The sequence below is a fragment of the Oryctolagus cuniculus genome, chromosome 15 (assembly GCF_051225735.1).
Source record: "Oryctolagus cuniculus isolate XC-2025 breed Fujian yellow rabbit chromosome 15, ASM5122573v1, whole genome shotgun sequence".
Classification (NCBI taxonomy): Eukaryota; Metazoa; Chordata; class Mammalia; order Lagomorpha; family Leporidae; genus Oryctolagus; species Oryctolagus cuniculus.
In genome coordinates, this window is record NC_142881.1 from 26,538,495 (window position 1) to 26,564,176 (window position 25,682).

The 25,682-nt window shown below is 45.4% G+C and overlaps 1 protein-coding gene across 10 annotated transcripts in view; it reads left to right on the forward strand.

Annotated features, from left to right (window-relative positions):
* Window positions 1-248: 248 nt before the first annotated feature.
* The window catches only part of PCGF6 (polycomb group ring finger 6), a 62,067-nt gene continuing 36,633 nt past the window's right edge, over window positions 249-25,682 (forward strand). For 3 of the 10 annotated variants that reach the window (XR_016221955.1, XR_016221954.1, XM_089314391.1), the window contains exons 1-7: window positions 249-715; window positions 1,402-1,501; window positions 1,591-1,687; window positions 2,980-3,035; window positions 3,132-3,191; window positions 6,025-6,133; window positions 24,017-24,115. Coding sequence is in view for 7 of the 10 variants with exons in the window: in XM_089314391.1 (XP_089170517.1) it covers window positions 356-715; window positions 1,402-1,501; window positions 1,591-1,687; window positions 2,980-3,035; window positions 3,132-3,191; window positions 6,025-6,133; window positions 24,017-24,071 (837 nt within the window). In the remaining 3 variants the exon portion in view is untranslated. Of the gene's footprint in view, window positions 716-1,401; window positions 1,502-1,590; window positions 1,688-2,979; window positions 3,040-3,131; window positions 3,192-6,024; window positions 6,178-8,456; window positions 8,796-14,948; window positions 16,379-16,633; window positions 16,662-24,016; window positions 24,116-25,682 lie in introns of those variants that run through there. The other 7 variants (XM_008270439.5, XM_051823550.3, XM_089314390.1 and 4 more) reach the window with 6 other exon arrangements.

A 25,682-nucleotide genomic window follows, 5' to 3' on the forward strand; every position in this document is an offset into this window, starting at 1 on the left:
AAGCTCTGGCTCCTGGCTTCTTATAGGCCCAGTTCCAGGAGGGCCTTTTGGGGAGTGAACCAGTGGACGTAAGATCTCTCTCTGCAACTCTGCCTTTTCAAATAAACAAATCTTTAATAATAATATAATAAAGCACTGAGCAAGGAGCATCAAACTTTTCACAGGGAAAACGGAGTGAGATTCCTTTAAGGGGCGGGCCCCCAAGCCCCGCCCCCGACACCTGGCCTAGGTGAACCACATTTCCCAGCGGCCTCTCTGGGCCCCTACGCCTGCGCACTGGCTGCGGAGGAAGGCCAGCCGAACTCCCGCGCTCCGCGGTCGCCTGTCGTCGCCTAGTAGGCTTGGCGCCTGGGCCATGGAGGGGGTCGCGTTGGCCACGACTGGCCGTGCGGCCGCTGCCAAGGCCGAGGGAGCGGCAGCCACGCCGCCGCCACCTCCCGGCTCCCCGCCTGCCCTCACCCCGGCGCCCGCAGCCGAGGAGGAGGGCCTGGCGCTGGTGCCTGAGGCGGGGGCTCCCGGCTGCTCGGGCGCCCGGCCCCACGCGCTGGACCTGGAGCGCAGCCTCGGCCGCTTGAGAGGCCGCTTCGAGGACGACGACGAGGAGCTGGAGGAGGACGAGGAGCTGGAGGAGGACGAGGAGGAGGAGGAGGAAGAGTTGAGCCACTTCTCGCTGAGGCTGGAGGGGGGCCGGGCGGATTCGGAGGACGAGGAGGAGGTCGGTGGCGCCCCCGACCGCGCGGCCTCGGTGGCCTCCGGGACGCAGCTGCCGCCGCCCACGCTCGCTCGGGGGCCTCGCCCTCCCGCCTGGGCGCGTGGTCCAGGGCCTGCGTCCCGGCAGCTTCCTCCCAGCATTGGTGCTTGGGCTTCACGCGAGTCCCTCGGACGTCCCGGGTCTGATTCCTTCTGCTGTGGGTGATGGCCCAGGCCGTCCGTGCTAGGTGGCTCCGGCGTGCTCGGCCTTCGGGGAGTCTGCCGTGGAGCCGAGAGGCGTCGGTTGATGGAGGGGGGTGGACAGGCTGATAACCCCGTCTCGGTCTGTTCAGTCGGCTTGCAAAGATGCGTGATTGGTTTATCGCAGCGGAGCATTCTTCTTCAACGTGGGTGACACACCTTGCTAGTCAGATTAGCTTACTCACCTTAGACACCAGGATCTGGAAAGTTTGCCCATCTCCTAAGTAATTTCGTAAAGGCAGTATGCCTTGTATCTAAGGGAACGAGAGCCGTCGGAAACGGGGATTTGTGTTACTGTATCTTTTCAGCGACGTTTTAAAGATGTGAAGGTATATGTTTCCGTGTTGTAGTTAAGTGACACAGTATTTAAAGTGAAATCATGAAATTATGGCTTAAGAGTGTGAGAAGAGAAGAATTTGTGATTTTAAACCATTTCCGTTGTATTTGCAGCGCCTGATTAATCTCTCTGAGCTGACCCCCTACATCTTGTGTTCCATCTGCAAGGGTTACCTAATAGATGCAACTACCATCACAGAATGTCTTCATACCTGTAAGTGTACGGTTCACTTTTCTGAATATTAGTTTCAGCTTTATAAATGTTCTTAGAAATCCTAATTTCAGCTTTTTCTTTTCTGACAGTTTGTAAAAGCTGCATTGTAAGACACTTTTACTATAGCAATAGATGTCCAAAATGCAACATAGTAGTACATCAAACACAGCCTCTTTATAACATAAGGTAAGAAGACTATATAAAGGTTCTAATTGTTTTAAGTATACATTTCCTGAAAGCTTGACTTGTGTAGTTGGGATTAAATTCTTGACCTCCCTCAAAATTAAAAGGATGGGAATTACATACGCCTTTGAGAAATGTGTGTAGAGCACTTAACTCTGTATTGGACGCTGTGCTGACTGCTGGGGACTTTAACCATTGTGGTGTCCCACATGGGTAGCAGGGGCCCAGCGACATGAGCCGTTTTCTGCTGCCTTCCCAGGCTCATTAGCAGGAAGCTGGATAGGAAGCGGAGTAGCCAGGACAATGACATTATGATATGGGATACTGGCATGACAAGCTGAACCTACTGTGCCACATCCCAGCCTCATCTGCTGGTGTCTTTTTTAAAAAACACTGACCTTTTTCCATAAGAATTTTAACCCATTTATGTTAATGAGGCTAGTGTAAGCTTTTTATTTGGTATGCAGTATTTAGAATTCTGTTTAAAAATTATTTTTCTAAATTTTGCTTATTTGAAAGGCAAAGAGTTGGAAAGAGACACACAGAGATAGAAATGTCATCCACTGGTTCAGTCCCCAGATGTTTGCAGTGGTGGAGACTGGACCTGGGCCAGGCCAAAACAAGGAGCCAGGAGCTCATTACTAGTCTGCCATGTGGGTGGCAGGGATTAAAACACTTGAGCTGTGCATTGCTGTCACCCAGCATGTGCATTAGAGGGAAGCTCGAATCAGCTCTCAGCCAGACTCAAATCCATGCGCTCTGATATGGGGATAATATGTGGGCATCCACCACAACATCTTAACTGATTTGTAAAACTGTCCCAGCAGCTTTTCTAGGATTAATACCTGTAACAACTGTGCACTTTAGAAAAGCCTCTGTGGTAGGCTTACTAACCAGTTCCTGCTCAGCTTCCAAGGAGAACTAAAGGTAGATTACTTTGTTCACTCACCAGATACTGTGACTTTTTTTTTATTACCTTCGTAGGAGAGCACTTTGCAGATGATGCACAGAAGTTAAAAATACAGTCTCTGCCATGAACTCAAGTTCTTTTTGAGGGACTGAGACTAGTACATAAGAAACAATTTAGTGAACCTTTCGAGAATCTGTGATTACCTACGATTGCTTGAGATTCTCTCAGTCAGATTGTATTTTAGGTACTGTGAGTGCTGCTTAAAAGTAACTGGCCTCTGAAAAAGAAGGTATCTATCCCCAAGGGAAAACTCAGTTAACTCACTCTGTACTGAAATGCATTTTTCCTAAATTTTGAGGTATTCTCCATCCTTTCCTTTTATTAGGTTGGACCGACAGTTACAAGACATAGTATACAAATTAGTGATCAATCTAGAGGAAAGTAAGTTTTTTTTATTACATAGTTGTGAATCCCAGAATCTATGCTCTGCTAGTTTCATTTTAAGTGTAATTTAGTCTGTGTTTTATCATTTTTTAGGAGAAAAAAAGCAAATGCATGATTTCTATAAAGAAAGAGGTCTAGAAGTACCTAAACCTGGTAAGTTTGGATTTATAAATATAAATTTATAAATATAATGTATTTATAAAGAATACTAACTTAAGAAAATTTCTGCTCTCTGAAATTGTTTTTGGGGATAACTAGTTACTATTATATCCAACCGAGAAAAATTCTAAAGATAATGTTGTGGTGTATTCCAGTTTGTTTATAAGGATTAAAGTGTTTAATCTCTGAAACTACATTTCTGAGTTCCTAGCTCTGCCGCTTTACTAGGTGTGTGACTTCAGCAAATTACTTCAGTGTTTCAGTTTCCTTATCTATAAAATGGTGATGATAATGGCAGTTCATAAAAACATGCATTGAATGACACAAGCACTTAAAACAGTGCCTGACACAAAGTAACTGCATAACATTTTTTTTTTTTTTTTTTTTTTTTTTACGATGCTGGTAATGTGGCAGTATGGGTGTTTCATATTCAGATAGATTTGGGTTTAAATCCTAGTTCTTCGATATTACTGTAGGCACATTGCCTAATTTCACTAAACCTCAGATTTTTTTTTCCCCCACTTACGATGTATTTATTTATTGAAAGGCCCAGTGACAAATCTTCTGTCCACTGGTTCATTCCATAAATGGCTGCAAAGGCTGGGGTCATCCAGTCTGAAGCCAGGAGCCTAGAACTCTATCTGGTCTCTCATGTAGATGAGAGCAGAGAACTGGATCAGAAGCAGAACAGCCAGGACTTGAACCAGCACTCTTAAATGGATGCTGATGTTGCAAGTGGCAGCTTAACCTGCTGCACGACAATGCTGGACCTCCTTAGTTTCTTTCTTTTCCTTTTTTTAAAAATATTTATTTGAAAGGTGGATGACAGAGAGAGTGAGTAAAGCTGCTGCCTGTGATGCCGGCATCCTGTATGGGCTCAGGTTCTTGTCCTGACTGCTTCTCTTGTGATCCAGCTCCCTGCTAATAACCTGGGAAAAGCAGCAGAGGATGGCCCAAATGTTTGGGCACCTGTTACCCACATGAGACTGAATGAAGCTCTTGGCTTCTGGCTTCTGGCTTGGCCCAGCCCTTGCTGTTGCAGCCATCTGGGAAGTGAAGCAGCAGATGCAAGATCTCTCTCTCAATCTCTTTCTCTCTGTGTGTCTCTGTCTCTGCCTGTCTCTGTAAAACTCTGACTCTCAAATAAATTAATCTTATAAAATAAATAAAGAGGGAGAGACAGAGATCTTCTATCCACTTATTCACTTCTGAAATGCAGATTAGGGCTGAGCCGGGCCAAAACCAGGAGCCAGGAAACCCTCAGGTTTCCTACATGGGCAGAAACCCCACATACTTAGGCCATCATTCTGTCTCCCAGATGCATTAGCAGGAAGCTGGATCTGGGGCTTGGAGTAGGCACTCCCATATGGGTTGTGGGTGTTCCAAGTGGTAGCTTAACCTACTTAACAACAATGTTTACCACAGCTTCAGTTTCTTTATTAATTAAAAAAAGTAGCGGTATTACTATATCATATGATTATATAGTAAGTATTAAATAGGCTGGTGCCGCGGCTCACTAGGCTAATCCTCTGCTTGTGGCGCCAGCACCCCAGGTTCTAGTCCCATTTGGGGTGCCGAATTCTGTCCTGGTTGCTCCTCTTCCAGTCCAGCTCTCTGCTGTGGCCCAGGTGCTTGGGCCCTGCACCTGCATGGGAGACCAGGAAGAAGCTCCTGGCTTCGGATCAATGCAGCGCGCTGGCTGTGGTGGCCATTTCGGGGGGTGAACCAACGGAAAAGGAAGACCTTTCTCTCTCTCTCTCTCATTGTCTAACTCTGCCTGTTTAAAAAAAAAAAAAAAGGATTAAATGAGGTGATGCTTGTAAAGTGCTAAATGTGAGCCTGGCACTTAGTAGTGGGTTGTTGTTTTTTTTTTTTTTTTTTTTTAATTATAAGGATTTTATTTATTTACTTGAGAGGTAGAGTTACAGACAATGAGAGGAAGAGACTGAAAGGTCTTCCATCCGCTGGTTCACTCCCCAAATGGCCGCACCAGCCAGAGCTGGGCCAATCCGAAGTCAGGAGCCAGGAGCTTCTGTCTGGGTCTCCACGCGGGTGCAGCGGCTCGAGTACATGGGTCATCTTCTATTGCTTTCCCAGGCCAAAGCTGAGAGCTGGATCAGAAGAGAAGCAGCCTGGACTAGAACTGGCACCCATATGGAATGCCTGCGAACCTACTGCGCCACAGTGCTGGCCCCTCTAGTAGTGCTTTTAAAGGGTCGTCTATGAAAGCTGTGCTGTTCTGCTGAGCTCTCTGGGCCTGATAAGCCTTCCATTACAAAGTTGCCCCCAGGCTTGCCACTAATTTCATTGTCTTTAAAAGATTAGCTGATGATATATATATATATATATGTATATATATATATATTTTGACAGGCAGAATGGACAGTGAGAGAGAGAGAGACAGAGAGAAAGGTCTCCTTTTGCCATTGGTTCACCCTCCAATGGCCGCTGCGGCCGGCGCACCGCGCTGATCCGATGGCAGGAGCCAGGTGCTTATCCTGGTCTCCCATGGGGTGCAGGGCCCAAGTTCTTGGGCCATCCTCCACTGCCTTCCCAGGCCACAGCAGAGAGCTGGCCTGGAGGAGGGGCAACTGGGACAGAATCCAGCGCCCCGACCGGGACTAGAACCCGGTGTGCCGGCGCCACAAGGTGGAGGATTAGCCTAGTGAGCCGTGGCGCTGGCCAGCTGATGATATTAAAGAAAAGATTGATTGAATGCCTTGTTATTTTTTAAATAGTTGATGTGATACCTGTATAATTGTTTTCAAAGATCTCAATTTATAGAATTTTCATTCTAAATCAGCTTTTTCCTTTGGTTTCCAAATAGCTGTTCCACAGCCAGTCCCTTCAAACAAAGGACGATCTAAGAAAGTCCTAGAGTCTGTGTTTCGTATTCCACCTGAACTTGATATGTCTTTGTTACTGGAGTTCATTGGGTGAGTACCCTAAAAATCTACCTTGAAGAATTATTTAGGTCCCAACAGTTAAAAATCACCCTGAACACTGGGCAATCAGATTTTCCTGACATCCCTTTTAAAAATTAATTATGAAATAATCTAAAACATGGGGCAAGGTATAAAGAGTGGAACACTAGCATCCTTATTATCTGGCTTAAGAAATAAACCATTGCTAATAGAGCTGAAGCCCTTGGCTACCTCTTCTGTTTATACCATATTCCCAGAGGATAATAGCCGTTCTCCAAAAAAGTGGCATTTGCCATTCCCATAATACTTTTTTCATGCTTACTACATGTATACTCATTCTAAGAAATATATAAAATTGTTTTTACCAATTTAAAAACTTTCAGGGGCTGGCATTGTGGCATAACTAGTTAAGCTGCTACTTGCAATGTTGGCATCCCATATGGGTATCAGTTAGAACCCTGGGTGCTCCAGTTCTGATTCAGCTCCCTGATAGTGCACCTAGGAAGGCAACAGAACATAGCCCAGGTATTTGGGCCCATGTACCCACTTAAAAGACAGGGATGAAACTCCTGGCCTCTTCCTAGCCCAGCTCTGGCTATTGTGGCCATTTGGGGAGTGAACCAGTAGATGGAAGACCTCTCTCTATATCTCTCTTTTCCACTCCTTCTGTAACTGTCTTTCAAATACATAAAATATTTAAAAAACACACAAAACTTTATGGGTAGTCATTTGATGCAGCGGTTAAGCCTCTGCTTATTTTGTAGAGCCTGGGTTCAAGTCTCAGCTCCATTCCTATTTCCAGCTTCCTGCTGGTACACACCTTGGGAGAGAGTGGTGATGACCCAAGTTTCTGTCATCCCTGTGGGAGACTTGGATTGAGAGCCTCCTTCGTGGACATTTGAGGAATGAACCAACCAGATGGGAGGTATCTCCCTCCCTAGTAAAAAATTTAAGTGGTGTAATATTGTGTTTTCCAACTTGTTTTTGCTCAGTATTATGATTCATCAATTTTTTTTTTTGGACAGGCATAGTTAGAGATAGAAAGGTCTTCCTTTTCCATTGGTTCACCCCCCAAATGGCTGCTACGGTGCGCCATACTGATCCAAAGCCAGGAGCCAGGTGCATCCCCCAAGTCTCCCATGCGGGTGCAGGGCCCAAGCATTTGGGCCATCCTCTACTGCCTTCCCGGGTCACAGCAGAGAGCTAGACTGGAAGAGGAGCAGCTGGGACAGGATCCGGCGCCCCAGCTGGGACTAGAACCCAGTGTGCTGGCACCACAGGCGGAGGATTAGCTAAGCGAGCCGCGGTGCCGGCCGATTCATCAATGTTGAAATGTGTAGCTCTAATTCGTTCATTTTCACCATTGTCTGGTATGAATATGTCATAATTATCTTTTTTTTTTAAGGTATATTTATTTGAAAGAGTTAAAAAGAGGGAGGAAGACCGAGAGATTGATCCTCTATCCTTTGGTTTACTCTCCAAATGGCCACAGTGGCCAGGGCTGGCTCAGGCAGAAGCCAGGAGCCTGGAACTCAATATATATGGGTCTTCCACCTGGGTGGTAGGGGCCCAAATACTTGGGCTGTTTCCTGCTGCTTTCCCAGGCATATTAGCAAGGAGCTGCATTGGAAGTAGAGCAGCCAGGACTTGAACCAGTTCTCATATGGGATTGGCTGGTGTCATAGATGGAGACTTGACCTGCTGCCACAAAGCCTGCCCCTGTCATTGGTACTGTTGAATATTCAGCTTGTTTCCAGTCTTTTTTTTTTTTTTTTTTTTTTTTGCTATTATAAACAATGTTGTTATAAACATCCTGTGTTTTTTGTTTTGTTTTGTTTTATTTTGTTTTTTAATTTTTTTTTTTTTTTTTTTTTTATTTAAAAGGCAGAATTACAGAGAGGTGGAGGCAGAGGTAGAGAGGTCTTCCATCCGCTGGTTCATTCCCCAGTTGGCTGCAACAGCTGGAGCTGGGCTGATCCAGGAGCTTCTTCCAGTTCTCCCACACAGGTTCAGGGGCCCAAAGTTGGGCCATCTTCTGCTTTCCCAGGCCATGGCAGAGAGCTGGATTGGAAGTGGAACAGCCAGGACTCAAACCAGTGCCCATATGAGATGCCAACACTTTAGGCAGCGGCTTTACCCCCTACACCATAGTGCCAGCCCCGCATCATCATGTTTAAATGTGAGATTGTCCTTTAGAGTATGGATTTGTTGAATCTTAGGATATATTCCTCTTCAATTTTACTTGATTTTACCAAATTGTTTTCGAAAGTAGTTGTGTTTTTTCTCATTTTTAAAAAATATTTTATTTATTTGTTTATTTATTTATTTTTGACAGGCAGAGTTAGTGAGAGAGAGAAAGAGAGAAAGGTCTTCCTTTTCCGTTGGTTCACCCCCCAAATGGCCGCTACGGGTGCAGGGCGCAAGCATCTGGGCCATCCCCCACTGCCTTCCTGGGCCACAGCAGAGAGCTGGACTGGAAGAGGAGCAATCAGGACAGAATCCGGTACCCCAACCGGGACTATAACCCAGGATGCCGGCACTGCAGGCGGAGGATTAGCCAAGTGAGCTAAGGCACTGGTCTATTTATTTATTTGAGAGGTAGAGTTACAGACAGGTCTTCCATCTACTAGTTCACCCGCCTCAAGTGGCCCCAACTCCCGGAGCTGGGCCAATTAGAAGCCAGGAGCTTCTTCTGGGTCTCCCACATGGGTACAGAAGCCCAAGCAGTTGGGCCATCCTCTGCTGCTTTCCTAGGCCCTAGCAGAGGGCTGGATCAGAAGAGAAGCAGCTGGGACTTGAACCAGTGCCCATATGGGATGTCAGTGCTGTAGGTGGAGGCTTAGCCCACCACACCATAGCAGCAGTCCCTAGATATCTTTGTGATTTAAAGAAATTGTTTCTATCAAATACTGTAGCATATGGTATTACTCTTAGAGTATAGCATTATGAAACAGACCATCTTGTTCACAGAGTTGGTCATGTATCAAGCTATAATTTTTAGATATTGCAATTATACAGCTCACAAAACTAAAATACTTGGAAAAATTTAGAGTTCTCATTTTGTATTACCAATGACTGTAGCTTCTCGGTCCTTCCTCATAGACTCTAGGCTTTCTGTATCATCTATTTAGTATTTAGCTGTGCAATGTTGTATTTATCTCTTTATGTATTCATTCTGTGTTCTTGCATGATTTTTTTAAAGATTTCTTATTTATTCAAAAGGCAGAGTTACAGAATGAAAGAGAGAGAGAGAGAGTGACAGAGATTTTCCATCCGCTGGTTCACTCCCCAAATGGATGCAATGGCTGGGACTGTGTGTCATGCTAAAGCTGGAGCCAGGAGTTTCTTCCAGGTCTCCCATATTGGTACAAGGCCCCAAACACTTGGGCCATCTTCTACTGCTTTCCCAGTTATATTATAGGGAGCTGGATTGGAAGTGGAGTAGCTGGGTCTTGAATTGGCACCCTATGGGGTGCTGGTGTTGCCACAACGAGGCAGGAAATGTCCTTTATGCATCCCTGAAGTCCTTCTAGTAAGTGGCACAGTGGGTTAAGCCATGGATTTTTTTAAAATTTGTTTTTAGAGATTTATGTATTTATTTGAAAAGTAGAGATACAGAGAGAGAGACAGATCTTCCATCACTGGTTGACTCACCAAATAGCTACCATGATCAGAACTGGGCTAATTTGAAGTCAGGAGCTTCTTCCAGGTCTCCCACATGGGTGCAGGGGCCCAAGTACTTGGGCCATCTTCTACTGCTTGTCTAGGTGCATTAGCAGGGAGCTGGATTGGAAGTGGAGCAGCAGGGACTCAAACTGGCACCCATATTCAGTGCCAGTGTTGTAGGCGGCAGCTTTATCCACTTTGTCACAACACCGACCCCTAAGCCACAGTTTATGATAACAGAATTTGTGTCTCATATCTGAATGCTGATTTGAATCCCTCCTACTTTACTTCTGATCCAGTTCCCTGCTAATGTGCCTGGGAAGGCAACAGATGATGCCCAAGTACTTGGGCTCTTCCCATGAATGTGGGAGACTAGGATGGAGTTCCTTGTTCTTGGCTTTAGCTTCATCTGGCTCTAAACATTGTGACCATCTGGGGAGAGAAACAGAGGAAGAAAGACCTCTCTCTCTGTCTCCCCAACCTGCTCTTCAAGTAAATACACAGGTAAATCTTTTTGTAAACGTTTTTTTTGGAAGAGTTGGAGAAAACCATATTAACTGCCAAATTTAATCCAGCACTTTATTATTAGAGTATGTTCCAGCCTAAATGTCCTTAAGAAAATTGATTGGGGTTGGCTCTGTGGCACAGCAGCTTAAAAAGCCCTGGCCTGAAGCACCGTCATCCCATATGGGCGCTGGTTCTAGTCCTGGCTGCTCCTCTTCCGATCCAGCTGTCTGCTGTGGCCTGGGAAAGCAGTAGAAGATGGTCCAAGTCCTTGGGCCCCTGCACCCATGTGGGAAACCCGGAAGAAGCTCCTGGCTTCGGATCGGCGCAGCTCTGGCCATTGCAGCTATCTGGGGAGTGAACCAGTGGATGGAAGACCTCTCTCTCTGTCTCGACCCCTCTCTGTAACTCTTTCAAATAAATTAAATAAATTTTTTTAAAAAATTGATTAAATATAGTAAATCCGCACATGCATATATGTTAATAATGATAATTTTGTGGTTATGTGGATCAGAATCCAAAATGTATTAAGTAGAAAAAACAAGGTAGAAAGGAGCAAACTATATAAACTATATTCCCAATTATTATTTTAAGATTTCATTCATTTGAAAGAGAGGGAGAGACAGAGAGAGAGACAGAGAAAGAGACCTGCCATCTGCTGGTTCAATACCCTGAATGGCCCAGTGGCTAGGGCTGGGCCAGGCTGAAGCCAGGAGCCTAGAGCTACATCTGGTGGGTGGCAGGGGCCCAGCTCCTTGAGGCATCATCCAGTGCCCTCCCAGGTGTATTATCAGGGAGCTGGATTGAAAATGAAATAGCGGCCGGCGCCGTGGCTCAATAGGCTAATCCTCCACCTTGCGGCGCCGGCACACCGGGTTCTAGTCCCGGTCGGGGCGCCGGATTCTGTCCCGGTTGCCTCTCTTCCAGGCCAGCTCTCTGCTATGGCCAGGGAGTGCAGTGGAGGATGGCTCAGGTGCTTGGGCCCTGCACCCCATGGGAGACCAGGAAAAAAGCACCTGGCTCCTGGCTCCTGCCATCGGATCAGCGCGGTGCGCCGGCTGCAGCGGCGGCCATTGGAGGGTGAACCAACGGCAAAGGAAGACCTTTCTCTCTCTGTCTCTCTCTCTCACTGTCCACTCTGCCTGTCAAAAAAAAAAAAAAGAAAATGAAATAGCTAGCACTGAAACTGGCATTCCAATATGGCATACCAGTGTTGCAGACCATGGCTTAAACCACTGTGCCACAGTGCTGGCCACTTGTTTTATCTTTTGATTACATTTTCCATGAACTTCTTAAGTGCTATGCACAGGGGCATATTTGGTTCATTGGTGAGCCCGCTTGCATTGGAGAAGGAAAAGCTGAGGTAGGTTTAGCATGGCCTTTTTTTTTTTTTTTTTTTTTTTGACAGAGTGGACAGTAAGAGAGAGAGAGAGACAGAGAGAAAGGTCTTCCTTTGCCGTTGGTTCACCCACCAATGGCCGCTGTGGCCAGCGCATCGCACTGATCTGATGGCAGGAGCCAGGTACTTATCCTGGTCTCCCATGGTATGCAGGGCCCAACCACTTGGGCCATCCTCCACTGCTCTTCCTGGCCACAGCAGAGAGCTGGCCTGGAAGAGGGACAACTGGGACAGAATCCGGTGCCCTGACCGGGACTAGAACCCGGTGTGCTGGCGCCGCAGGCGGAGGATTAGCCTAGTGAGCCGCGGCGGTGGCCTAGCATGGTCATCTTGCAACTACTAGAATATGAAGTTAGATTTCTCACCAAAATTGCATATGCACATTTTGTGATTTTTTAAAAAAATTAATTTATTTGAAAGAACAACATAGAGAGAGGTAGAAATAGACAGAACTCTTGGGTCTGCTAGTTCATTCATCAAATATCTGCAAAAGCTAGGGCAGAGTCAGGCCAAAACCTGAAGCCAAGAACTCCATTGTGGTCTCACACGTGGGTGACCAGGGCTCAAGTCCTTGGGCCACCATCTGCACCTTCCTAGGTGCATTAGTAGGAAGCTGGTTCAGAAGCGTAGAGTAGCAGAGTTATCAATCAGCACTCTGATGTGGCATGCCAGTGTTGCAAGCAGAGCTTAACCTAATGTGCCACAATGCCAGCCCCCCATTTTGTGATTTTATGATAGCCTCTCATCCTTTTTGTTCTAAAATTTCTTTTTATTTTTTAAAGACAAAGATCTTCTGTCCATTTGTTCACTCCCCAAATGCTCCCAGTAGCCGGGGCTAGGCCATACTGAATGAAGCCAGGAGTCAAGAACTAGGGACCCAAATACTTGAGCCATCAGATGTATCTTAGCAGGAAGTTAGAAAGGAGAGGGAGAACCAAGACTTGAACCTAGGCACTTATGGGATGTGGGCATCTATTTTTTTAAAGAATTATTTATTTATTTGAAATGCAGATTTAGATATTTTCCATATGCTGGTTCGCTCCCCAAATGGCCTCAATGCCAGGACTGGGCCAGGCCAAAACCAGGAGTGTGGAGCTCAATCCAGGTCTCCCACATGGGTGCAGGGACCCAAGGACTTGGGCAATCCTTCACTGCTTTCCCAGAAGCGTTAGCAGGAAGCTGGATCACAATGGGGGCAGCCAGGACATGAACCAGTGCCCTTATGGATTGCTGGCATCAAAGGTTGAGCTTACCCTGCTGCACCACAATGCCAGCCCTGGGATGTGGGTATCTTTAGTGGAAGGTTAACTATTGCTCCATATGCCTGCACCATTTTTTGTGTATGAAGTAAATTATAAAAAGAAATAACTGGGGCTGGCACTCTGGCGTGGCAGGGAAAGCCGCCGCCTGCAGTGCTGGCATCCCATATGGGCACCAGTTCAAGTCCTGGCTGCCCCACTTCTCATCCAGCTCTCTGCTATGGCCTGGGAAATTAGTAAGATGGCCCAAGTCCTTGGGTCCCTGCACCCGAGGGGGAGACCCGGATAGAAGTTCCTGGCTCCTGGCTTTGGATGAGTGCAGCTCTGGACATGCTAGCCAATTGAGGAGTGAACCAGTAGAGAAAGACCTCTCTCTGCCTCTTCTCTTTCTTTAACTCTGACTCAAATAAATAAGTAATTCTTAAAAGAAAAGAAAAAGAAATGATCTAAGGCAGGTGGTGGAATGTGTAGAAAGAACATAGGTTTTGAAGAGTCTAACTCAAAGTATGTTCCCTTTGGGGTAGAAATTCTCAGATGATCAGTTTCTGTATTTCTAAATTGGGGATCCTACTAGCAGCCCATAGGATTATTGTAAGAACACATAGAGTGTTCTTCACATGTCTGAACTATTATCAATATATGAAATTGAAGTAATACAGGATCATTTGGAAATAAAGGTTGAAATGATCTGTGGTGCTAAAATATGTACAATATATACATATTAAATAAATGAACTCTGGGTCAGCATTGTGGTGTAGCAGGTTAAGTTGCCACCTGCAACGCTGGCATCCCATAATGGAGCACTGGTTTGAGTCCTGGCTACTCTACTTCTGATCCAGCTCCATGCTGATACACCTGGGAAAACAGCAAAAGATGGTCCAAATACTTGGACCACTGCCATCCATGTGGGAGACCCAGATGGAGTTCCAGGTTCTCACTGCAGGCATTTGGGGAGTGAACCAGTGAGTCGAAAATTAATCTCTTGTGGCCAGTGTTGTGGCATAGCAAGTAAAGCTGCCGCTTGCAATCCCTGCATTCCGTATGGGTGCTGGTTCCAATCCTGGCAGCTCCGCTTCTATCCAGCTCCCTGCTAATGTGCCTGGGAAAGCTACAGCAGAAAGCCGAAGTGCTTGGGTGCCTGAACCCACATGGGAGATATTGAAAAAGCTAGTTGGGGTCCACTGCTGTGGCGCAGTGGGTTAAAGCCCTGGCCTGAAGCACCAGCATCCCATATAGGCGCCGCTTCTAGTCCCGGCTGCTCCTTTTCCAATCCAGTTCTCTGCTATGGCCTTGGAAAGCAGTAGAAGATGGCCTAAGTCCTTGGGCCCCTGCACTCACGCGGGAGACCCAGAAGACGCTCCTGGCTCCTGGCTTCGGATCGGTGCAGCTCTGGCCATTAGCGGCCATCTGGGGAGTGAACCATTGGATGGAAGACCTCTCTCTATCTCTACCTCTCTCTGTAACTCTGTCTTTTCAAATAAATAAATCTGAAAAAGAAAAGAAAAGAAAAAGAAAAAGCTGGTTACTCCTGGCTTCAGCTTTGCCCAGCACTAGCTGTTGGCAGCTATTTGGGGAGTGAACCAGCAGTTGTAAGATCTCACTCTCTGTCTTTCCCTCTCTATCTAACTCTGCTTTTCAAATAAATAAATAAATCTTTTTTTTTTAATTTCTCTCTTCCTTTCTTTCTCTTTCCCTCTCTCCCTCTCTCCCACTCCTCATCTCGTCTCCTCTCAGTCTGCCTTTCAAATAAATAAGGTAATGGATAGAACAAAAAAAATTTAGTTTGAGAAAAAAGAAAGCAAGTCCCTCAAGGTTAGTCTCAAATCTTTAGAAGATTGTCACATAAAACAGCAGGTGACATAGTTCATAAGAGTACCAAGAGGCAAACTGGACCCATTAGTTTAAGTTTCAGGGAGAAACATGCTTAAAGCCTCGGTCTACAGTGCTGGCACTCCATATGGCACTGGTTCTAGTCCTGGATGCTCTACTTCCGATCCAGCCCCCTGCCATGACCTGGAAAAGCAGCAGAAGATGACCCAAGTGCTTGGGTCCCTGCACCCATGTGGGAGACCTGGAAGAAGCTCCTGGCTCCTGGGTTTGGATCGGCCCAGCTCTGGCGTTGGCGGCTATTTGGGGAGTGAACTAGCAGATGGAAGACCTCTCTCTCTGCCTCTGCCTCTGCTTCTCTGTAACTCTGCCTTCAAATAAATAAATAAGTCTTTAAAAAAAAAATTGTCTGCAGTGGCTGGGCTGGGCCAGGGTAAAGCCAGGAGTGAGAAACTTAGTCCTGATCTCCGACATGGGTGGCTAGAACCTGTTTACTTGAGTCATTACTGCTGTCTCCCAGGGTTCACATTAACCAGAAGCTGGTGTCAGGAGCCAGAACTAGATAGCAAACGCAAGTACTCCCTTATTGGCTAGGCTAAGCGCCTGGCCCAGAGTATGGACTTTGACGCTAGGCACACCAGAGTTTCAATCACAGCTTTATCACCTACTAGCTCTCTATGATATGAAGCAAGTTATTGAATCTCTCTGAGCTAATATTCCTCTTTTAAGAATGGGCCTAATGCCTGGTTTGCCAGACTAATATGAGGCCTACATGAAGAACATGCAAAAGATGAATAGTAGATGCTCAACAAAACTGTCTCATGACTTGAAAGTTTTTGACTTAATCAGGGCATCTGTGCTTCTAGGTAAAAGGAAAAATACAGCAGTCTGTCATTGTAGATGAAAAAAGTCACATTAGTTTGTTTAAACACAAAAAATTTATTTTAAACTGAGAAGTTACATGCTAAATGTGGGAAAGACCTAAACATTAAGAATCTGCTTTTTGCTAGAAGTTATTTGTGTGGTGTGGTGACTACAGTTAATAATGTATACTTGAAAATTTCTAAGAGAGTAGAGTCTAAATATTCCCACCACACAAAAAAGCGTGCTCAGCGAAAATGTCATTAGTTTGATCTAATTATTTCTTAGTGCACACGTATGAAAACATGTACACGGGGGCCGGCGTCGCGGCTCACTAGGCTAATCCTCCGCCTTGCAGCGCTGGCACACCGGGTTCTAGTCCCGGTTGGGGCATCAGATTCTGTCCCGGTTGCCCCTCTTCCAGGCCAGCTCTCTGCTGTGGCCAGGGAGTGCAGTGGAGGATGGCTCAAGTGCTTGGGCCCTGCACCCCATGGGAGACCAGGATAAGTAACTGGCTCCTGCCATTGGATCAGTGCAGTGCGCCGGCCGGGACGGCCATTGGAGGGTGAACCAACGGTAAAGGAAGACCTTTCTCTCTCTGTCTCTCTCTCTCACTATCCACTCTGCCTGTCAAAAAAAAAAAAAAAAAAAAAAAAAGTACACGGGTAATATATACAGTTTTATCAACTATAAGTCAGTAAAATTGAGGAAAATAAAATTCTAATATGTTTTCCATCAAAACAAGGAAGAAGAAATTCTATCTGAAATTAAGTACAGAAAGTAATTTAAAATATTCAATAAAACTGCCTTGTCCTACCACTAGGTGGCAGAAGTGATAATTCAGAGTACCGATGTTTATTTCATCAAAATTTAGGTGACTTTTAAAATTGAAATAAAATGGATGTTTCTCAATTATTTATATTGATATTACCTTTCTATTGTTATAGGATTAAGCATAAATATTACCTATTGACTAACTTTGCTCTCCTTTTTCAGTGCTAATGAAGGCACAGGACATTTTAAGGTATTTTACTTTTATTTTCATTCATTTCACAAGAGGACTAGTACAGAATTTGAGTCAGATTAGCAGTCAATGGCAAGTGTCTTCAATTACATATATAAGTAAAAGTTACTAAATTATAAAGTACATTTGATATTCTCTTATAATAGGCTTATAAGGGAAAGTTATTAAGCAGGGATTTGTTATTAACTCGGAACAAAGGAAAAATAAGTGGATCATTTTTAAAACTATAAAGCCAAGTGCTGTATTAATTGGGTGATAAAATATGTTTCAAAACTTTTTTTTGCATAGTGGCATTTAGAGTTAAATATGAGCTGAAATTTTCATTTCAATCATTTCCTGAGGCTTTAGAGGTAAGAATGAGTTCCTGTGTAGCAGACTTAAGTTCAGAGTTGTCTTAAGGGCTCTGAAGTAATGTGTGCCACTGTATACAGTGCTGCTGCTACAGAAGTCATTCAGGAAAAAGCAAACTTTTTTAAAGGGGTAAGTTGGGCTGTTTAATTACTTGTGATTATAAATATAAAAGGAACAGGTGACTTTGATCGAAGTCACAGTCTATACAGATTAGCCATCCCTAATCTGAAAATTCAAAATCCAGTATGCTCCAAAATCTGAAGCTCTTTGAGACTGGTAAACTAATTCAGAAATCTGAATTACTTCACCCAAGCATTTTGGGTAAAGAATAATTAAAGTACAGGAATAAGTAGGTATTTTTTTGGCTGAAGTGTCTTAGAGCTATGTTTCAGAGATTGGTGTGATAAAAGGAAGGCAGTGTTCAGTAGCGATAATTTTTGGAAATGGTGAACCTCTTCTTATTTGTAAAATAGCAAACTAATGGTGATTAACTTCATAGCATTCTGGTGGGAAAATGGTCAAAAAGTATTTTTGTTTCATTTACTTGAAAGATGGGGGTAGATATGGAGAGGTTGGTTCTTTCATCTGCTGGTTTACTTCCCAAATGCTTGCAGCAGTCAGGGCCGGGCCAGGTCGAAGCCAATAGCCTGGAACTATGAGTCTCCCACTTGGGAAGCAGGGACCCAAGCTCTTGGGCCATCATCTGATGCCTCCCAGAACACATTAACAGGAAGTTAGACGGACATAGAACACTTGGAACTCAAACTGGCACTCCGATATGGGGGTGTCTTGAACGAAGGCTTAACCTGCTGTGCCACAACACCTGTCCCAGCAAATGATTTTATATGGTGCAAGCACAAGGATTACAACTCCAGGTGTTTTCTGAAGACATATGTCATACTAGGCAGAAAAGTCAAGAGACTTTAAAAGCCTCAAGAAGAAACAACTAGGAAATACCTTGGAGTATTAGCTTGCTGCTTCCATGGTAGCATATGTGCACCAAGAGTATTTATGTAGTTCTCATCCAAATACTCTAAAAACACATGGTGACAATGCCACCTTTGAAGGCTCTTGCCAAAACAAGCATGAAGATGATGATGCTTCCAGATATATTACGGATTTACAGAAAATACAGGAGGCAAAACAACATGTTAATGACATTGTAGGACTATGGAAAAGCCAAATCTAGATATTGGAAAACTATACAGCAAGCAATTCTGTTTTTCTAGCAAGTAAAGGGGAAAGAGGTTCCTGTAGATTGAACCCCTTGATTAAAGGCACTAACTAATTACAATGTATGAAACTTATTTAGATTTGATTGACAAATAAACTATAAGAGCTTTTTTTTTTTGAGATCATATCTCCAAATTAGAAGCAACGCAAAAAGCTATTAAGCCAAATAGTATATCCCCATAATGGAATATTATTTGACAGTAGAAAGGAATGAAATACTGCTAACAAGGATACTTCAGAAGGTTTATGGGATTAAAAGAGTTTATTTTGGTGTAAATTTTATTCATTATGCATATAAAATGTGTATTATGAAAAATATGCATGGATCTCAAAATACTTTGAAAAAAATTTTGAAGGTCTCTTGTACTTGGCAGCAACTTGGAGATGAATCTTAAAAGCAGTATGCTACATGAAAGGAGCCAGTCATAAAAGGCCATCCATGTGTCATGTGATTCCATTAAAGATTTATTTATTTATTTGAAAGTCAGAGGTACACAGAGGAGAGGCAGAGAGAGAGAAACGTCTCCCATCTGATGGTTCACTCCCCAGGTGGCCGCAATGGCCGGCCGGAGTTGCACTGATCCAAAGCCGGGAGCCAGGAGCTTCTTCCGGGTCTCCCACGTGGGTGCAGGGGCCCGAGGACTTGGGCCATCTTCCACTGCACAAGAGGAGCAGCCGGGACTCAAACTGGCATCGATATGGGATACTGGCGCTTCAGGCCAGGGCGTCAACCCACTGTGGCCCGGAGAAGTCTTTTTTTTTTTTTTTTTTTTTTTTTTTACAGAGTGGACAGTGAGAGAGACAGAGAGAAAGGTCTTCCTTTTTACCGTTGGTTCACCCTCCAATGGCCACTACGGCCAGCGCGCTGCACTGATCCGATGGCAGGAGCCAGGTACTTATCCTGGTCTCCCATGGGGTGCAGGGCCCAAGCACTTGGGCCATCCTCCACTGCACTCCCAGGCCACAGCAGAGAGCTGGCCTGGAAGAGGGGCAACTGGAACAGAATCCAACGCCCCGACCGGGACTAGAACCCGGTGTGCCGGTGCCACAAGGCGGAGGATTAGCCTAAAGATTTATTTATTTGGGGGCCAGCGCTGTGGTATGGCAGTGTAAAGCCCCGCCTGTGGTGCCGGCATCCCATATAGGTGCCAGTTCAAATCTTGGCTGGTGCACTTCTCATTCAGCTCTCTGCTATGGTCTGGAAAAGCAGCAGAAGAGGGCCAAGATCCTTGGGCCCTTGCTCCCATGTAGGAGACCCAGAAGAAGCTCCTGGCTTCCAGTTGGCACAGCTCTGTTCATTGTGGCCATTTGGGAGTGAACAAGCAGATGAAAGATCTCTCTCTCTCTTTCTCTCTGTAACTCTGCCTTTCAAATAAATACACCTTAAAAAAAAAAAAAAAAAAGATGTATTCATTTGAAAAGCAGAGTAGCAGAAAAAGATTTTCTATCTGTTGGTTCACTCCCCAAATGGCTTTGATGGTTAGGCTGGGCCAGGCAGATGCCAGGAACCAGGAACTCCATCTGAATCTCAAAGTGGATGGCAGGGTTTGAAAGATTTGGACCATCTTTTGCTGCCTTCTCAGGCACGTTAACACAGAGCTGGACCAGAAGTGGGGCAGCTACTGCTCTAATATATCACAGGTGGAGGCTTAACCTGCTGTGCCACAATGCTGGTCCCCACATGGAAGGAGCAGGAAGTAGGCAAATGGTTGTCATGGGCTCATGGGAGAAGCAAAATAGAGAGACTTAATTGATCTGAGTTTTTTGGGGGGTTGATAGAACTATTCTGAAACTAGATACTGAATCATAGCTCAATAACATATTCCCTCTCCCAATGGCTGTATCAGCCAGGGGCATCATCCAGGTCTCCCTGGTGGGTGCAGGGACCCAAAGAGTTGGGTCATCTTTTTGCTGCTTTCCCAGGTATATTAGCAGGTAACTGGATTGGAAGTAGAGCAGCAAAGACACGAGCTAGTGCCCATATGGGATGTTGGCCCCAGATTAGGATCTTAATTTATGTCCTTCCTTGGTTATATCTCTTATAAAATTGTTTTATTTTTACTCTCTCAGTAATGACAGCCTTAAAAAATGGTAGATACTTTGTTTTTTTTGACAGGCAGAGTTAGACAGTGAGAGAGAAAGAGACAGAAAGGTCTTCCTTCCGTTGGTTCACCCCCAAAATGGCCACTACGGCCGGCACTGTGCCCATCCAAAGTTAGAAGCCAGGTGCCTCCTCCCGGTCTCCAATGCGGGTGCAGGGCCCAAGCACCTGGGCCATCCTCCACTGCACTCCCGGGCCACAGCAGAGAGCTCGACTGGAAGAGGAGCAACCGGGACAGAATCCGGTGCCCCAACCGGGACTAGAACCCGGTGTGCCAGCGCCGCAGGTGGAGGATTAGCCTAGTGAGCTGTGGTGCCAGCCGGTAGACACTTTCTATTGGGTAAAAATAATTGAGACAGATTGACTATTTACTAGATATTTTCTCGTGTCAAAGAGATACTATCCTGTGTTTTTTTTTTTAAGAAAAAAGGTTGAAAATATATACTGAGGGGCTGGCATTATGGCGTAGCAGGTAAAGCCGTTGCCTGTAGTGCCAGTATCCCATGCAGGCACCGGTTCGAGTCCCAGCTTTTCCACTTCTGATTTGGCTCTCTGCTGTGGCCTGGGAGGGCACTGGAAGATGGCCCAAGTCCTTGGGCCCCTGCACCCGCCTGGGAGATTGAAAGAAGCTCCTGGCTCCCAGGTTTGGATTGGTGCAGCTTCAGCCATTTAGGCCATTTGGGGAGTGAACCAGCGAATGGAGGACCCCCCCACCTTTCCCTCTGCCTCTGCCTCTCTATGGCTCTGCCTTTCAAAAAAATAAGCAGGAAATAGTTGGGATGAGAAATAGGTTAGTAGATCTGAAATAAGATGGGCCTGAGTTGTTAAAGCTCAAGGAAGGCTGGTGCTGTGGCTCACTTGGCTAATCCTCTGCCTGCAGCGCTGGCACCCCGGGTTCTAGTCCTGACTGGGGCACTGGATTCTGTCCCGGTTACTCCTCTTCCAGTCGAGCTCTCTGCTGTGGCCCGGGAGTGCAGTGGAGGATGGCCCAGGTGCTTGGGCCCTGCACCTGCATGGGAGACCAGGAGGAAGCACCTGGCTTCTGTCTTTGGATCAGTGCAGCGCGCTGGCCGTAGCGGCCATTTTGGGGGTGAACCAACGGAAGGAAGACCTTTCTCTCTCTCTCTCTCACTCTCACTCTCTCACTGTCTAAACTCTGCCTGTTTAAAAAAAAAAAAAAGCTCAAGGATAAGTACATGAGTCCCTCGGTGTCTGGGGTGGAGAATAGTTACAGGACTCCTCTTTCCTACATGGGAATACCAAAATCTGCAGAACTAAATTCTTAAATGAAATGACAGAGTACTTGTATATAACTTATGTACCTCCTCCCATATACTTTAAATCATCGCTGGGTTATTTACAATACATAATACAGTGTAAATGTGAAGCAGGCATTTAGTGCAGTGCTTGGGACCTCTGTATTCCACATCAGAGTTCCTGGTAATGTACACTCTGGGAGGCAACAGGTACTGCTCAAGTAGTTGGGTCCCTGCCACCCACATGAGAGATCTGGATTGAGATCCTGGCCTTTCACTTTGGCCTGGCCCAGTCCTGGGTATTGTGGCCATTTGGGGAATGAACCAACAGATGGAAGATATCTCTGTTTTGCTTTGTCCCTGTGCCTTTCAAGTAAATAAAATAAGTACTTTTTTTTTTTTTTAAGTCTAATGCAGGGGCTGGCATTGTGGCATAATAGGTTAAGCTGCCACATACAATGCCAGCATCCCATATGGGCTCCAGTTCAAGTCCAGGCTGCTCCACTTCCTATTGAACTCCAAGCTAATGCACCTGGGGAAGCAGCAGAAGATAACCAAAGTGCTTAGTTAGGCCCCTGCACCCACATGGGAGATACTGGGTGAAGCTCCAGGCTCCTGACTTTGGCCTGGCCATTGTAGCCAGTAGACAGAAGATCTCTCTCTGTCTCTCCTTCTCCCTCTCCCTTTCTCTCTAACTTTGCCTTCAAATAAATAAATAAATCTTTAAAATAAAGTACTAATCAAATGCTATGTAAGTAGTTGCTATAATGTATTTTTTAGGAAATAATGACAAGGAGAGTCTGTATGTATTTATATGCAATTTTCCAACCTTTATTGCTTGTGATACCAGTGGATAAGAAGGGCTGAGTGTATATGGAGTTCTTTATGTTATTCTCATAGTGGTTTTTTTTTTTTTTTTTTTTTTTTTTAAGATTTATTTATTTGAAAGTCAGAGTTACATGCAGAGAGAAGGAGAGGCAGAGAGAGAGAGGTCTTCCATCTCCTGGTTCACTCTCCAATTGGCCGCAACGGCTGGAGCTGCGCTGATCCATTCACTGAGCCACAGCATGGCCCTGCCTGGACATCTCTTGCCCCAGACACAGCATCAGTCATTTCTCCAATGAGTCCCAGTTCTTTCTACTGGTCACTGGTGTTTTAAAACCACTGTCTTTTTTTTTTTTTTTTTTTTTTATAGGCAGAATTAGACAGTGTGAGAGAGACAGAGAGAAAGGTCTTCCTCTCCGTTGGTTCACCCCACAAAATAGTCACTACGGTCTGTGTGCCGCGCCGATACGAAGCCAGGAGCCAGGCACTTCCTCCTGGTCTCCCATGCTGGTGCAGCTCCCAAGCATTTGGGCCATCCTCCACTGCTTCCCGGGCCACAGCAGAGAGCTGGACTGGAAGAGGAGCAATTGGGACAGAATCCGGCGCCTCAGTCGGGACTAGAACCCGGGGTGCCGGCTCCACAGGCAGAGGATTAGCCAAGTGAGCTGTGGTGTTGGCCTTAAAACCACTGTCTTTAAAGTGTAATTTCCATACTTAAAATGGATAAATTTTACTCAGTTTTATTTTTGATAAGATGCTAAAAGAAACCTATAAACCTTTCTACTAAAAAAAAAAAAAGTTGTTGACTTATATTTCAGAGAAAGGAAGCTAAGTAGACAGAGAGGTCTTCCATCTGCTGGCTCACTCTCCAGATGGCCGCAATGACCGGAGCTGCGCCGATCCAGAGCCAGGAGCTTCTTCCGGGTCTCCCACATGGGTGCTGGAGCCCAAGGACTTGGGCCATCTTCTACTGCTTTCCCAGACCATAGCAGAGAGCTGGATCGGAAGAGGAGCAGCCGGGACTCAAACTGGCACCCCTATGGGATGCCGGCATTTCAGGCCAGGGCTTTAACCCGCTGCGCCACAGCACCGAACCCAAATTCTTTTATCTTATTTATTTTAAAGATTTATTTACTTATTTGAAAGAGTTACACAGAGAAGAAGAGGCAGAGAGAGCGAGGTCTTCGATTCGTTGTTACACTCTGTAGATGGCCGCAATGGCCAGAGCTGCATTGATTCAAAGCCAGGAGCCAGGAGCTTCTGAGTCTTCCTCGTGGGTGCAGGGACCAAAGGCCTTGGGCCATCTTCCACTGCCTTCCCAGGCCATAGCAGAGAGCTGGATTGGAAGTGGAGCAGGAAGTGGAGCAGCTGGGTCTGGAACCGGCGCCCATATGGGATGCCGGCACCGCAGGCAGTGGCTATACCCACTATGCCATAGCAGTGGCCCCTCTTTTATCTTCTTTAATGTAAATTTACTTTCCAGAGTCCACTAAATCACTTTGATATAAAATTTGCTTTAAGGCTTACACATTTATATATATACATACACACATACAATCTGAAAATGGTTTTGTCTATTTATTTTTTAGCCACTGGAAAAGAAGTTTGTGCGAGTTTCAGGAGAAGCAACTATTGGGCATGTAGAAAAATTTCTCAGAAGAAAAATGGGTCTTGATCCAGCTTGCCAGGTACAGTACATGTATGTAAACAGACAGATTACCTTTGCTGTTCTTGCATTTGTCAGTTAGTCAAATACAACAAGCAATGTGAAGACCCTTAGAAAGTGAAATATCTAACATAGACCTTATTTGTGTTTTAAGAATTTGAAAAGATTCCTTATTCTAGCTGTAATATTTTGCTGTAGGATGGAAACCTCACCTTCAGTGTTGAACATTGAAGTATAAATATGCTCACAGTTCTGGTTATGTGGATCCAGTGAAAATGCATATTTATATAGCTTTGCTTTTTTTATTAAAAGGAGATTTTGTTACTCTCCACCACATGGAGCATTTCACAGAATTTGTACATCTAAAATACTCTATTTGCTGTTGGCTAAATTAATAGATATGTTAAAACAATAACTGAAACTTTGTTGTTTTTTCATACCATTATCTGCTAATACTAAACTATATGTTAAACCCAATTAAATATGGCTTCTGTTACTGAGCTTGACATAGTCTGGCCATATCTCATGCCAGCTGAAAACTAGAAATAACTCGTTAAGTTACCTTATACCCATGGCATACTTGAAGTTACTGAAAGGTTTTTGTTAGAAACAGATGGTTGTGGGGCTGGCACTGTGGCCTGGCCAGTAAAGCCACTGCCTGAAGTACTGGCATCCCATATGGGCACCAGTTCGAGTCCCAGCTGCTCCACTTCCAATCCAGCTCTCTGCTATGGCCTGGGAAAGCAGTACAAGATGGCTCAAGTGCTTGGGACCCTGCACCCGTGTGGGAGACCTGGAAGAAGCTCCTGGCTCCTACCTTCTGATCAGTGCAACTCTGGCCATTGCAACCAATTGGGGAGTGAACCAGCAGATGGAAACCTCTCTCTCTGCCTCTCCTCTCTCTGTGCAACTCTGACTTTCAAATAAATAAAATAAATCTTTTTTTTTTTTTTTAAAAAAAAGGTTGTTAGGGACTCCTGGGTGAAGAATTTTGATTCCATAACATCTCTTTTTTTTTTTTTAAGATTTATTTTGGGCCGGCGCCGTGGCTCAATAGGCTAATCCTCCACCTTGTGGCGCCGGCACACCGGGTTCTAGTCCCGGTCGGGGCGCCGGATTCTGTCCCGGTTGCCCCTCTTCCAGGCCAGCTCTCTGCTATGGCCAGGGAGTGCAGTGGAGGATGGCCCAGGTGCTTGGGCCCTGCACCCCATGGGAGACCAGGAAAAGCACCTGGATCCTGGCTCCTGCCATCGGATCAGCGCGGTGCGCCGGCTGCAGCGTCGGCCATTGGAGGGTGAACCAACGGCAAAAGGAAGACCTTTCTCTCTCTGTCTCTCTCTCTCACTGTCCACTCTGCCTGTCAAAAAAAAAAAAAAAAAAAAAAGATTTATTTCATTCTGTTTATTTGAAAGAGTGACAGGGAGAGAGGTCTTCCATCCACTGGTTCACTCCCAAAATGGTCGCAACAGCTGGAGCTGAGCCAATCCAAAAACGAGGTAGGAGCTTATTCCTGGTCTCCCACTTAGGTGCAGGACCCCAAGGACTTGGGCCAACCTCCACTGCTTTCTCAGGCACATTAGCAGGGAGCT